At 56.8% G+C, this 14,680-nt stretch overlaps 2 protein-coding genes across 2 annotated transcripts; both read right to left on the reverse strand.

The window, feature by feature from the left end:
- Window positions 1-248: 248 nt before the first annotated feature.
- Window positions 249-6,972, reverse strand: DDX56 (DEAD-box helicase 56). Its single transcript, XM_025433674.3, has 14 exons — window positions 6,813-6,972; window positions 6,574-6,735; window positions 5,970-6,130; window positions 5,627-5,797; window positions 5,459-5,549; window positions 4,672-4,916; window positions 4,230-4,349; window positions 3,551-3,664; window positions 3,372-3,466; window positions 2,439-2,512; window positions 2,210-2,299; window positions 1,843-1,948; window positions 969-1,039; window positions 249-562 (listed from the first exon to the last, which is right to left on the reverse strand). Exons 1-14 carry the CDS (start codon window positions 6,870-6,872, stop codon window positions 485-487), a joined length of 1,638 nt encoding a protein of 545 aa, XP_025289459.1. The 5' UTR covers window positions 6,873-6,972; the 3' UTR covers window positions 249-484.
- Window positions 6,973-8,263: 1,291 nt separating this feature from the next.
- TMED4 (transmembrane p24 trafficking protein 4) lies at window positions 8,264-10,771 on the reverse strand. Its single transcript, XM_025433676.3, is given in 6 exon segments — window positions 8,264-9,260; window positions 9,559-9,705; window positions 9,935-10,060; window positions 10,218-10,318; window positions 10,437-10,579; window positions 10,581-10,771. Coding segments are annotated over 6 exon segments (843 nt in total). The 5' UTR covers window positions 10,757-10,771; the 3' UTR covers window positions 8,264-9,110.
- Between the last annotated feature and the right edge of the window lie 3,909 nt (window positions 10,772-14,680).

The raw sequence follows: 14,680 nt of genomic DNA on the forward strand, positions 1-14,680 counted from the left end.
GGGCAGGAGCTCAGGGGACGGCTGGCTCTCCTGGCGGCTCTCCTGGCTCTCGGGCGGAGACTGAGACTGAATTTACATCACACCCAATGAAGTGGAAGGCCCATCTTCTCTGAGCTTCAGGGGAGGGAGGCCTTGGGCGCGGCAAGGGGCTGGGCCAGGCCCAGAAGAGTTGCTGCAGTGCCTCATGGCTGACCTCTGCTGGCCAGGCGGGCATCACGCACACAGCCAGCAGAAAGCCAGGCACCAACTCCCAGAAGCAGTTTAATTCCCTAGATCTCCAGGGACAGACATCCCTTTCTACTTGCAGGAAGCACAAGGCAGGATGGCTGGAATCTAGTCCATTAGGAAGCAGAAGGCCAGCCTAGCAGCACCACAGGTCGGCCCCAGAATCCAGTCCGGCCAGGGTGGGAAGCCAGTGTCCGCACCCCGCACAGCGCTCAGCCCTGGAAAGGGCCTGGGACACAGTGAGGCTGCCCAGATGACTTCAGGAAGGCACGGCTGTGGGTCTGCGTCTCTCTTTTCTGTGCCTGAAGCTGCGCAGGGGATTCTGGGTCTTGGCTTTCTGCAGGGCAAAGTTGCAGGTTAGCCGAGGGCATCGGATATCTGTCCGCCTGAACGGAGAAACGCTCAGGGAAGTAAGAAGTGGGGCCTCTCAGCAAGACCCTGCAGGCCACAAGCCAAGGACAGAGGCCGCCATGGTCACTGTCCATGGCCCTCTAGGCTCCTGCCTTCCTCCTCCTCCCACCCCCCTGGAGTGGAGAGTGGGCAGGGCTGACAAAGAAGCAGACCGCCCTATGGTCCTGAAACTGTCTGAGGAGGCCCGGGGCGTGTCTGGCCCCCACGACTTGGACCTGCAGCCCAAGAGTTTAGGGCCGGGTCTCGGGGCCTCTCTCCTCCCTCCCATGGGCAAGGTGATGACGAAGGAGGAGGGGAGCCCTGAGGCGTGGCCGAGGCTGCAGGGGACATACCTTGACCTTCTTAGAGGCCAGTTTCTTCCGCTTCTTGTGAGGGCGGACGAGACCACGCAGAGCAGGAGGAACTGGAGAGACACACAGACTGAGCGGCGGCCAGCACCCCTTGCCACCCACACCCCCTGCAGTGGGCGCCCTGAGCGCAGCAAGGTAACCCCACCCCAGAACGGCCACCCCTGAGGTAAGGCTGCGGAGACCTTAACTAAGTCACTCCCCTGCCGAATTTAACTTGTAAAAACAACGTGGCAATAAAAAAAAAAAAACCTTGCGTTTTTTAATGGAAAAGGTTACCCCTAAAACAAAACAAAAGCTTCCACGTAACTTGGGTCATATATGGTCCATGATAACAAACCCAGCGCACCCTGGGGGCCTCTCCCCACGGCCTTCCTACACCCACCTGGCCACATGATCACTGCACCTGTTGCACCCCCCCACCCCCAGCCTCACTTATACCTGACCCTGATAGGGTCTGCACACCCTGCCTTTGCCCTCTCCCAACTCACCCCAAACCCCAGGCCCCCAGCCTCACACTCCTACCAAACACTTGGCTCCTATAAGACAGAGAACGGGGTTCCCCGACCCCATGAGATTGAGAGGCCTATTTTCTCCCTGCTGCCTGCCTGCAGCTCACTTGGTGACTGGCCTCATGCCCCCAGCACAGGCAGCACCACCTACTGCCCACGACCCTCCGCTGTACCCATGTGCCTCCTCCCCACAGGCCAGGTGCCACAGCAGGCCCACCTGGCCTCACTGCTGACTGCCTGCAGCAAGGGGGTCTCCCACCTCCACAGATCCAGGGAGTGCATGCCCACCAGTTTAAGCTATGTATGTTAGCAGACTCGTTTGCATCTGTGTCAGCCCACTCGCTCACCCAGGTAGTCAGGGACGTGGCCCAGGTGAGGCTTCACTATGGCAGGGTGCAAGGGCAGGTCATGCCGCAGCAACTGCAGGTCCCGGGGGTTGTCCTCAAAGTACGTCTGCAGGAGAGATGGGCACACATGGGGTCAGCCTGCCTCCTGTGGCTCCACAGAGGGCCTTTGGGTGGGCACGTTGTGCATCTCCCGCCTCCCTAAGGCGCCCTGTCTGGGAGCACACTGCCCTTCCCATGGCAGCTGTGACCCACATGGATGCAGGGCCTTTGCCTAGGGCATCCCAGGGGCACTCTCCCCACAGCAATGCGTCCCAGGAACCAACTCCATGGCAGTGATTCTGTGTCCCCTGTAGACTCTGAGCTTCACCTTGAGCCTCTCTGAGTGGAGAAGCTCCTCCTTGATCTCCTTCAACCTCGCCTCTCGAATGGCCTGTTTGGTCACTGAGCGCATGGCATCCTGGGCGTAAACGACAAAAGTCAGGGTGGGGTGGGGGCAACAGTGGGGTGCTGCCCACTGGGTGCTCAGCGGCAGGGGTCTGACCCGGGTCCCAGAAAGACTGGCCCCCCGCTCCACCCCTGCCCGAGACTCCGCTCACCCGGCAGCGATAGCGGAAACCCTCAATCTCCTCCATGCGGAACTGGTAGGGAAGCAGGACGGGGGCTCTGTTCTCTGTGGAGAGCATGGCAGTGAGAGAGCCCTGAAAAGCAGGCCTACCAGAGCCCCCCAGCCCACGCCTTCCCTGTGAGGAGCACACACAGTGAGATGCCCAGGGTAACTGCCCCAGCCACAATGTCCTGCCCCTAGTCCATGGTCCCTTGGGTGCCTGTCACAGCAGCCCCAGAACCTGCCCACCTCCCCAGTTCCTCCCCCATGGTCACTCTGACTGTAAGGGCACCGAGACAACAGCCGAGGGCAGCAAAGAGTACCAGCATCTGCAGTCAGAACTGCCCCCAGCAGACACAGCCACACACTAGGACGCTCACCGTTCACGACAAACCAGCGTCTCAACGTAGAAGCACCCCTCGTGCTCCCACCAAGCAGTGCCCCCAGCCCCCTTCTGCACAAGCCCGCAGGTGTCCTTCCTGGACCCCCAACACAGGCACGAACGAGGCCCCTTTGGGGAGCCTCCTGGCTGGTCGGCAGCCCCACCTACACCTCTTCTGCCAGCCACTGCTCACCGCTTGGAATGGTGACAGCTATGCTGCTGTGGCATAACTGCTGGGAGGCCTGGGGGGCACCCGGATCTAAGCCCGGCAACTTAGAAGTCAGAGGCCCCCAAGATCCCCACAAGATCCTTTCCTGAGGCACCACCAATCCCGTCCCCATCTGTCAAATCCCACTCCCCTCCCCTGGCCCTTCTGCCCCTTGACTCTGGGCCTCAGCTTGCTCATCTGTGGGGACACTCCCTGCCGCCCTAGGGTGGGAGGAGGATGGAGGAGAGAGGAGACACACAGCAGGGCTGAGCAAGGGGTGCCGCCATCACCACCGCTGGGTCTAAAGCGTTGCAGGAAGAGCGCTGAGTGCTTACCTCCACTAAGAAGCTCCTCGATCGTGTCCAGGTGGGACTGCTCAGTTGGTAGCACGAAGGTCAAAACCATGCCAGGGTTGTTGGCACGTGCCGTCCTGCAAGAACAGATGACCCAGCCTGAACCTCTGGCCTGAAGCCCATGGTCCCCGCGCCTGCACACCACGCCCCCGCTCTCCCACCTGCCAGCTCGATGAATGTAGGCCTCAGGGGTGGGAGGCAGGTCAAAGTTGAGCACAGAAGACACATGGTGGAAGTCTATGCCCCGGGCCACGCCTGCCTCCGGATCAGAGGCCCTGTGAGGAGATGTCCCAACGTCAGATTGACCCCCTCCCTCCAGGTTGCAACCTCAAGCCATTTAATCAGCAAAATCACTCAATAAAGCCTTACACAAGACTAGAAGACTCTGATAGTTTGGAACCCTGAAACCCGGGCCACTTAGTAACCATTGAACAAGGGTGGCCAAATGATTGCCCTGATGCCAGTGCTGGGGGGGGAGCAGAACCCACTGCACACGAGACAACCCCAGATCCATTCCTGGCCAGACGGCCTGCTAGGCAGAGACTGGAACTCCCGATCCCTTGGGAAACCTTCCTCCTTGTGGGTCAGAGCTGCACGTGCAGGACGGTTCACCAACAATCTACTACACTTGGCCCTTCCCACTGCCCCAGAGCGCATGCATGCACACCCTTCACTATCCTCTAGACCCTGGCAACAGAGCGAGGGCTCCGTGGGCCATGGTCAGCAGCCAGGCCCCAGCACCAGACTCCTTGCTCAGGACACTGGTTTCACCACCTTCTGAAAGGCTGAGAAAACAGGTCTCCCTGCAGTGCACCACGAAAGGGAAACACCAGCACTCACCTGGTCCCCCGGGATCCTCGGCCCCGACGCCTGCCCTTGACTAGGGATCCCAGGACTTCAGCATCAGTCGCTATGACACAGTCATAGAAACCCTGGTTGAACTGTGAAATAATGTGGCACCTACAGCCCAAGAGCAGAGAAAGGATCAGCCCCCAAAGCCAGCTGAAGGGCCCTCCGACCCCCAACATCATCACGACTGTATTCTGACTCTTCCTTTTCCAGCTCTGCTCCTGCTTCACCTTTAGGCCTCAGCGCCTCAGCTGAAGACAATGTGACAGCAGGAATCTCAGAGCTGTGACACAGAAAGCCAATGAGAAGCACTCAAGCCCAACCCACAGGCTGGGCTCTACCTCCCACTTTAGACACAGGAGCAGCCCCCGTGTCTCTCCTTCTCAGTCCCCTGCTTCAGTGCTTCTCAGCCAAAGCGCCAGAGCGGACAAACCTGGAACACAGTGGGAGCTCTCCGTTGAGCACGCACGCCGGGATGCTGAACTGCTCCAGGAAGAGGCGCAACCGATAGCTCCGCTCCAGGGTGTTGACAAAGAGCAGGCACTTGCCACGAATCAACGACAGCTTGAGCAAGGCGTACAGCAACAGGAACTTGTCTTCCTCTGTCTCGCAGACCACCTGGAACTGCCGCAACTGGTCTGGCCCGGGCAGCTGGGACTCCTGCAGCTTGAGAGTGACCTACAGGAGGTAGGTGCCCCGAGGTCAGGGAAGAGGAAAAAACAGAACTGCCAGCTGCTGGTCCAAGCCAGGGCACAAACGTGCGAGGGCAGAGCACCTGGTGTCCCCTCCGACCAGGTGATGTGAGGACTCAATGTACCCTGACTGTGGTGTACAGAGAATGTACAGTTACAACATGCTGGGGGCCCAGAACAGAAAGAAACACATGATAAGCAACTGCAGTGAGGAGGAGAGCCCCAAGGCAGCAATCTCTCAGGACTCAAGCTCACGTACAGCGAGAGCTCTGACTGTGCTGCTCAAAGCAGCCTTTCTGACTCTTGAGGGTCCCAATTCAGGCCTTTATGTAAAGAAGCATTGTTTGAACCACTACCTACAAATATCTGCAAATACGCAGTGACCGTAAGAAGACGGCACTGTAGATGGCCACCAGTTTCCAGAACCTCCAAAACATGAGCAACTACCCCACCCGAAATACCAAAGAACTCCTTGGAAAGTTAACAATCACAGGCCAGTGGCTCCAGATGCTCCCACAGTGCCCTTACCGGATTATGAAGCACCAGCTCCTTGAGTGCTTGCACATCCTCGTTAAAAGTAGCTGACATCAAAAAAGCCTGGTAAATCCGAGGCAAGTGACTAGAAAAAAAACAGCCTGTCAGATCCCAGCCCTAGGCCCTGGTGTCTACTCACAGCCCCACACACCTCTTCCTTACCAAAGAAGACCTTTGAGTTCTTCCTCAAAGCCAAAGGAGAAAAGAAGGTCAGCCTCGTCCAGCACCAGCAGCTCCAGGGAGTCTCGCAGGACCAAACTATCCTGCTGCAGGTGGTTTAAAATGCGAGACGGGGTCCCCACCACGATGTCAGGCTTCTCCATCAGCACAGCTCTGCAAGCAGCAGACACCTCCGTGTTGGGAAGCAGACAGCAACTCATGCCCCCACCACCACCGCAGGCTGGCCGCGCCTCCTGCTGCACGGAACCCAGCAAACCTGATCCCGCATCCCCATCCCGCATCCCCGTGCAGGTCATCCCTCTAGGGCTCTGTGGCTCTCACCCACCGCTGAGAGGCTGAGTCTTCAGCAGCTGAGACATCAGCCACCCGGATGTCTCGAGCGCAGTAGGAAGCCAGCTGCTGAATCATGGATCGGGCCTGCCGTGCCAGCTCTTTGGTGGGCACCAGGACAAGCCCTCTTACAGCCTGCTCCACCGCAAAGCCTGTCTGCAAGAGCACCAACGACAGACTTCAGCCAGCCAGCCAGCGACCTCAGGGCCACCTGACCCAACCGCGGGGTCTTCCGCTCCACCACCCTGGCTGTGCTCTGACCAGTCCCTCGCTCACCTCCGCGCAGCCCAGAACGGAACGAAGGGTGGAACAGAGGGCCCCTCCCCCAGCACCGCCCGTCAGGGGGCACGGCTCGGCGGCGACCCGGGGATGCACGGACTGCAGCGGGAGCGCTCGGGGGTGCGGCTCACGCTCCGAGAGGGGGCGTGTCCGCCCTTTACAGCCGGAAAACACAGGGCAGCGCTCACGTCGCGGCCGCGGCGCCCGGAGCAGGGCCAGAGCGCGGAGCACACACACCGCACCCCGGGGCGGCCTTCGGGGGCCCCGGAGCCCCCCGTCCCTCCCCCCGGTCGCCCCAGGAGCGCCCCGCCCCCACCGACCGCCTTCCGCTGGAGCAGCAGCTGCAGCGCAGGAATGGCGTAGGCGGCCGTCTTCCCCGAGCCGGTGCGCGCCCGGGCCAGCAGGTCCTTCCCCTCCAGGGCCAGCGGGATGGCCTTCTCCTGGATCAGCGTGGGTCGCGACCAGCCCAGGTCGGCGACGGCCTAGAAGACACGACGCGCGGCTCAGGCGGCGCCCCGCCCCCAGGCTCGTGGGCCCGGCAGCTCGTCCCTCCCGGTACCTGCAGCAGCCGTGGGTCGAGGCCCATGTGCTCGAAGCCCACCGCCTCTGGGTCCGCCATGCTACGGCTCTGCGGGGCCGGTGCGTACGCATGGCAGGAAGGGGCCGACGGCGAGCGGCGCAACCACCAATCAGCGTCCCGGGAGCCGCCCCCCGGAAGTGCTGTCGCCCGGCTTCCGGCGTCCGGGCGGGCATCTGCGGCTGCAGTGGTTCGCGGGGTCCGGGGTCGGTCTGTGCGTGCCGCGCTCAGCGGCTGCCAGCGGCTCCTTCGCCAGCCTGGCCGTCGGAGCTGCGCCGGCTCTGCCCATCTTGCTCGGCCCGGCGGACAGTGCAGACACCTGGGACGGACCGACCGACCGATCCTACCCCCGGGGCCCAGCCGGAGACCCCCGCCCCCCGCAGCCTGACAGCCTCGGTGCAGCCCCCCCCACCTCCGCCCTGAGCCGTCCCTACCCCGGAGCCCAGCCTGAGACCCCCCGCAGCCTGACAGCCTCAGTGCAGCCCCCCCACTCCGCCCTGACCCGTCCCTACCCCTGGAGCCCAGCCCGAGACTCCCCCCACCCCCAGCCTGACAGCCTCGGTGCAGCGCCCCAACTCCGCCTTGACCGGTCCCTATCCCAGGGGCCCAGACCAAGGCGCAGCTAATCCTCATCCTCCCTGTGTTTACTCTAACAAGGAAATCAAAAACCATTGTATAGACATTCAAAGAAACTTAAGTCAGTTATCGTTGGACTGTTCTACACCATCCCGAATTAGAACATAAGGAACATGTAGTTTTAAAAATACTTTAAGAATATTAATGACAGGGACGCCTGGGTGGCTCAGCGGTTGAGCATCTTGCCTTTGGCTCAGGGCCTGATCCAGCAGTCCCAGGATTGAGTCCCACATCTGGCTCCCTGGGTGCAGCCTGCTTCTCCCTCTGCCTGTGTCTCTGCCTCTCTCTGTGTCTCATGAATAAATGAATAAAATATATTTTTAAAAATGTTAATGATAAAACCTAGAAGACAAACTTCCAGATCGTTTTGTGAGTAAAAGTAGGTACACACAGGAAACGGTATAGGACACACGTATGAAAAAAGAAAGCGCTAGTTCTGTAGGTCAAATAAGCAATGTTGTTAAATATAAATAAAACCATGAAATAAAAAGTCAAGAGCGGGCAAGTTTAATACCACACAAGGGCAGAAGGGCAGGATACCAAGATGCTCCAGTTCCATCCTAGGAGCTGAGAAACAACTACTGTATCTCCTCAAAGGATGCCCCACCGGTGGCCTACATGGCCGACCTCTGGGAGTGGCCCAGCGACCGCCCAGCTGTTCCCCCACCCATGGATGCCTGGCAGCTGGCAGCCTGGGCCTGCCTGCTGATGTCCCCCGCAAAGGCCAAGGGCCTTTCCTCCACCTCCCTCCGTGCCTCCCCTCTGCCCGCAGCCTCTTACTTCATCTCAAACACAGCTACTACAACACATTTTATTTCACTGGAAAAATCTGTATGAAGAACCAAATGTGGTTCCTGTGAAGAAAACATTTAGCACAGCTTAAATAAAAGTTAGGAAGGTGGGAGGGTAGGAGGGCCCTGCCTGTGCTGGCTCTGGCACTACCTCGCTCTGGGGCCCAGTGATTGAAATCCCAGTGTCCCAGGGAAGTCTCGGCCCTCACAGTAGGCCTTGGGAGCACCTGTCAGGTGTGAGCCCTGCTGTGGCCCTTAGCTAAAACGTATGGATACACAGAATGCAGACAAGGCTGCAATGCTGGTCATACACAGGCAGGAGCACTTCAACCAGGAAGTAAAATATATATAATTTATCAAAAAATAGTTCTAATATATAGAAAAACATCTCAATCCTCCGAGGCCTCTGCCCTTCTTAACATTCACAAAGCCACTGAGCTAACCCAGGACTAGCGAGGGACAGTGAGGCAGGGCCTCCCCGGTGGGGCATTTCAGCCGCCTACCGCCTAAGTAAACAAAAAGAAGTTAAAGGAAGGGCAGAGGATTTTTCACTTGCTCTTTTTTGTGACAGAATGGAGTGGAATCACTGGAGGTGAGAGGCAAGACTTAGTCCCAGGGCAGTTTTGACTCTGAACAGGCCCCAAAACAGACTTCTGAAAACCCGGACCAATGTCCTGGGTCCTCGTGAACCAGTGTGAACGAGTGGCTGATGTGAATGCTTTGTTGTCATGGAACCAATGTGGCTTATATACTGTTTTCATTTTTTTTCCCTCAAAATCCAGGTGGATAAGGTATCAGGTGGGGAAAGTACCAAGTAATTGAGGTGATGGGGAGGGATCATATGGAGAGGATACTACACCAGCTTCTTGGCCTCAAAGAAGCTTTTCAGGTGACGCATCTGCCAGATTCCAGTGAGGAGGAGGATGGCTGTCTGAGCAATGGACCACCACAAGACCCTCTGGTTGGTGCTCTCACTGGTGAGACGGAAGCGCTCTTCACGATACTGCGTGGGACAACAAGCCAGGATTAATATGCAAGAAAAATGGTTCCCACTGTCATGAGACCCCTCCCTCCTGCATAGAATTCGACTTTGGGACCAAATGCCTGCTGAAACGCTGCCCCAGGCTCCCCAGGCAGCACCCCAGGAGAGGGATGTGCTGCCCCTCCAGGAGCTGCGCTCTCCTCACACTGTCCACCCCAGTCTCAGTGGCTGAGCTCCTGGGAAGGACATGCCCTATGCAGACACTTCCAGCAGGCACAAAGGTCAACTGCCACGTCTCCGTACAGTGATATGTGCTCACCCTCTGGTAATCCTGCTCCTTCTGGATCTGTTCCACTTGATCCAACAGCTGGCGAGCTCGGAGCTGGAGCTCGGTCAGTTTGTCCTTGGCAGCGATCTCAGGGTAGTTGTTGGCATGCTCCCCAACCTGGATGTCCAGGTGCACGCGCTACAAAGAAAGGGGGTTGGAGCCCCAAAGCCCTGAGGTCAGAAGCCCTCCGACTCTCGGTTCTGGGCTAGGGAACCTACTCCACCCCTGGCTGTGGGACAGAAGTGCAACACCTGTCTCTTTGATTGTCCCTGGTCACAAAGGGTCACAAGTGACGGTGGCCATTCACTCAAAACTTGGTGGAATCGGGGACAGCTTCGGGATGTGGCCGGAGAGGCCCTTCTCTTACCAGTCTGCCGCCAGCAAAGAGAGCCATCCTGGTGGAATTGGAGTGCAGGCAGATCTGATGGTCGCCGGGCATGTGGGAAGTGAAGGTGAAGCGGCCCTCGGAGCCATACTGTCGGGACAGCACCACCTGCAACGGAGCACACCGTGACAGGCGCTCGTTGCCCTGTGCCCACACGTCTCCCGGAGCTGCTCCGACCCCGCACGTGCCCCGGAGCGGAGCCGCCCTGTCCCTGCGCGTCCCTGGCCCCGCAGGTCCCCCGGAGCTGCGCGGACCGCTGCCCTACCTTGCCCTCGGGGTCCTTCACCTCCACGTGCATGCCCAGGCCGGGGGTCGAGGGCAGGAAGACCTCCTTCTGCTTGTCCCACATCTGCGTGCGGTAGTTCCCTGCGGAGCACACACAGCCGTCACGACCCGCCTGCTCCGGCCGGCTCCCACTCTCCGCGGGGCGCCGCGGCCGCGTCTGGGAGACACGCAGGCCCTGTCCTCCCTCGCCCCGCCTGACCGATGACCATGGTCTCGTCGGGGATTTCCTCGATGAAGCAGCGCTTCTCGGTCTCGCCGATGTGGAAGTAGAGTCCCCGGGCGCCAGCTGCGCACAGCGCGAGCAGCAGCAGCGCCGGTCGCCCCATCGCCCGCCGCCACCCGCCAGACACCTGCCAACGCGCGCCCGAGGCCCGTCGCGCATGCGCGCGCCCGAGCTCCGGTCCAGGAGACGCAGCTGGGCCAGGCGCTGAGTGCGCATGCGCTCTGGCGGCCGCTCTGCGTCCGTCTCGCTCCGCGCGTCTTCCAGGCCCGCAGCTCTGCCGAGAGGAGAGTGCGCATGCGGGGGACGCCCGGGGCTCCTTTCCGCTTTCCGGGAGCGATGCTTTGCCCGACACCTACCTACGCGTTTCCTCCGCCCTGAGCGCGTGCGCAAGCCTCTGCCCGGCTTCCCGGAGAGGCCGCGCAGCCAGCGTCGGGGCGAGCGTGTGCGGGTTCGTTCGCGCCCCGCCCCTCCGCGGACCGGACCTGGTGGGACTTCACTCTGGACCCGGGTCGCGGGGGCAGAGTGTCCCAAGCGGGAGAAGGAAGGGCATGGGGGAGGGGTCCAGCACTGGGGTAGGAGTCTGGGGACGAGGGAGCCCGCGCGGGAGGCGGGCCGGGGAGCGGCCTGAACTGGTGGGGCTGTGACCGCCGGGCGTGACCTGCGACCCTGCGATTGTGCTGGGCTTTTCCTAACATTTGCGTGCGTGGAGGGGCACTCCCGGGGCGGGGGGTGCCAGGGACTGCGCTGACCTCCACGAAGATGCGTGGAGCGGGGACAGATGCGACAAGGGTCCCTTCGTCGTTTCAGTGGACACCGCGGGCCTCGCGGCTTTCCGGCCAGCTGTCGGGCTGCCTCCGCCCCGTGCCCCAGGTGAGGCCTGCGAAAGCCCTGGCGCCGCGCTCGACGCTGCTCTTTCTCCCATAAGCGCTGGGACGGAGCCAGAACAGCATCCTGGCCAATAAAGGCCATTCCAGACGCAGCAATTCTGAGGACCCAAAGCCTCCGTTTACAGCTGTCTCCTCCAGAAGCTGGAAATGGGGGTCTGGCGTAGAGCCCCTTGATTTTAAATATGGGCGTTTAGCTCAGTTGCATCTACTGGGATGGACAACAGTCTGGCCTCATTCTGCATCTCATCTCCGTTCCAACCTGGGGTACCGTCTGGGGTTAAGGGACCTGACCTGCATGCTGTTGCGGCTTCCCCAACCCTATCCCTCCGCCCCCCCCGCCCCCCTCCCGCCCCTCCATGAACAAACTGGTGCAAAAGGAGACTGAAAATCTGAGCTAAGAAATGGAGGGAGAGTTCGGAAAACAATGAGTGGGGTCAGGTGGCGTGTTTGCCGGGCGTGGTCACACCACCTCTCCTCTGGGGCACAGGGAGCCGAACAACAAACCAGAACATCATTGCTGGCCATAGAATCACAGCAGAGCACGGGTGAAGCTTTGCTTTAAATTTCTCATAATTTCCAAAAACAGTGAATAGTTAGAATGAACTTTCATATACTCATCACCCGCCTTCAACAAAAATCAACTTTTGTCAGCCTTGTTTCATTTCAGCATGTTTTCCCTAAAGTATATTAAAGTGCATTTTTTTCTGCATATACATCATTTTGCCTATAAATACTTGAGTATCTGTAACGGATGAGGACTTTTAAAAATACCATATTCATGGGGCACCTGGGTGGCTCAGTGGTTGAGCATCTGCCTTTGGCTCAGGTCGTGACCTCAGGTCCTGGGATCAAGTCCTGCATCAAGCCTGCTTCTCCCTCTGCCTGTCTCTGCCTCTCTCCCTGTCACTCGTGAATACATCTTTAAAAAAAATTTAATACCATATTAACATCCAATGAGGTTAAGTAATTCTTTGATGTCCCCTAATACTTAGCATATGTACAGTTTCTCCCATCGTCTCAGACTTTAGATTGTTTAATCGGTGCAAGTAAGGTAAATTCACTGGGTCAGGGACATAGCTCCTAAATCTCCATGGTTGATGACCACAGTGCCGTTTCTTACTGAAGCAGCTAGACCCCTGGGCCAGAATCCTCTACATTCTGGATTGGGCAGATTGTATCTTCACGTGTCATTTCACATGTGTCTGTCCCTGCAGTATCTTGTAAACCATTAGATCCAGAACCAGGGAGGATTTGCAGTAAAACTAAACGTGTCTGCATATGTTGCAATCATTACCCCTTAACGTTCAGATCATAAGATTTCCAAGCTCTTTGTGCCCTTTTAACACAACCCCAGTAGTCTTAAGTGGTTTCCTGGTTTTCTATTTTGTACACTGCCTGCCCTACACACAAAATCTGCCATTTACGGGGTGCCTGGGTGGCTCGGTGGCTGAAGCACCTGCCTTCAGCTCGGGTCATGATCTCAGAGCCCCAGGATCAAAGCCCTGCATTGGCTCCCTGCTCAGCAGGGAGTTTGCTTCTCCCTCTTACTCTGCTGCTCCCTGTGCTCATGCTCTTCCTCTAATCTCTTTTTTTTAAAGATCTGCCATTTATCCAAGGAATCCTGATTCACTTTGGTGAGAAATGGTTATTTATACTTTTAGTTTTTTTTTTTTTTCGAGAGAACCCTAAAATTTGTCCTAATTGATGGGTAATCTTAAAGAGATTGCATTACCCACAGTAGAAAATCTACATTAGGTCATCTAAATCCCCAGGCCTGAAAACTTTTCCCCTCAACAGTGGTGGGTAATTTCTGTCAACATTTTTCTAAGCCAGTTGCCCCTTCACTCAATATCACTGAGCAGCTATTATTGTGTCTTTGTTCTAAACTCTGGGGACGCAATGGTGAACAAGACAAAAATCCTTGTCCTCATGGGTTTATTTTGATTACTGCCCTTCAATACAATATAGCATGTCAGATTGAGATAGGTGTCAAGGAGGAAAATGCAGCAGGGAAGAGGTTAGGGACTGTAGTGGGTTGAATGGTGCCCACCCCCAAAAGACTTATCATGTGTTGAAATCTCTGGAACCTGTGAATGTGACCATACTTGGAGTCTTTCCAAATGTAATCAAGGACCAGATGCAATAATCCTGGATTATCCACGTGGGCCCTAAACCCAGTGACCAGTGTCTATCACAGAGACACCCACACACCCATAGGATGACTGGTATAAAAACCAAAAAGAAGGGGCAGCCCTGGTGGTGCAGCAGTCTGGCGCCGCCTGCACCCCGGGGTGTGATCCTGGAGACCCAGGATCAAGTCCCACATCGGGCTTCCTGCATGGAGCCTGCTTCTCCCTCTACCTGTGTCTCTGCCTCTCTCGCTCTCTATGAATAAATAAATAAATCTTTAAAAAAAAATGAAAATAAGGATTGGTGAGGATGTGGAGAATTAAAACTTCATTAACTGTGCGCAGCATCATACATGGTACAACCACTATGGGAAAGAACATGGGTGTACAAGAAATTAAAACTAAAACTACCATATGACCCAACAGTCCCATTCTGGGTAGATCTCTAAAAGCACTGAAGAAAAAAAAAATAAAATAAAAATAAAAGCACTGAAGAAGAAAAAAAAAGTTAAAAGCAGTGAAGATAGGACTTTATTTATTTTTTTTTAAGATAGGACCTTTAAAAGACACAAAAGCACTATTCACAGTGGCCAAGAGTAGAAGCCACCCAAATGTCCATTGATGGATGAGCAGATGAGAAGTAAACAAAAGTGGCATATACACATCACTGATCATTCAGCCTTCAAATGAGAAGGAAATCCTGCAGTGCCACAGCATGAATGGACCTTGGGGACATGATGCTCAGTGAAATAAGCCGGTCACAAAATACATACTGTATGATTCCACTTACAAGAGGGTAAATAAAGGGGTGGGAAGGAGGTAGAGAGGGAAGGAAGGTAGGGGAGGGGTAGGGAGAAGGGGAGTTGTCTAATGGATAGTTTCAGATTTGTAAGATGAAAACAGTTCTGGAGATCTGTTCCACAACATAATGTCACTGAACTGTACACTTAGAAGAGAGAGATGTACAGATAAAAGGACATGGCCATGGGATCACAGAGGTAGACGTTACAGAGTTACAGAGTCGGAGAAAGACAAATGGGAATTCACTCCTGTGTGGCATCTATAAAGCAAAGGAACAAACAAAACAGACGCAGATTCAGACACGGGAAGCAAGCTGTTGGTTACCAGAGGTGGTGGAAGCGGCTGGGAGCGGGCACAACAGGTGAAGGGGATTAAGAGGCACCTATTTTTCAGCGATAAATGT

This window comes from Canis lupus, chromosome 16 (assembly GCF_003254725.2).
Source record: "Canis lupus dingo isolate Sandy chromosome 16, ASM325472v2, whole genome shotgun sequence".
In the NCBI taxonomy this organism is placed as follows: domain Eukaryota; kingdom Metazoa; phylum Chordata; class Mammalia; order Carnivora; family Canidae; genus Canis; species Canis lupus.

Excerpts from the sequence above, each read along its gene's own strand:
- DDX56 (XM_025433674.3), bottom strand. The coding sequence starts at position 6,872 with ATGGCGGACCCAGAGGCGGTGGGCTTCGAGCACATGGGCCTCGACCCA. Across the intron at positions 4,917-5,458 it reads AGCTGGTGCTTCATAATCCG|GTCACTCTCAAGCTGCAGGA; the intron begins GTAAGGGCACTG and ends TACCTCCTGTAG. Across the intron at positions 4,350-4,671 it reads GAGCTCCCACTGTGTTCCAG|GTGCCACATTATTTCACAGT; the intron begins GTTTGTCCGCTC and ends CTTGGGCTGTAG.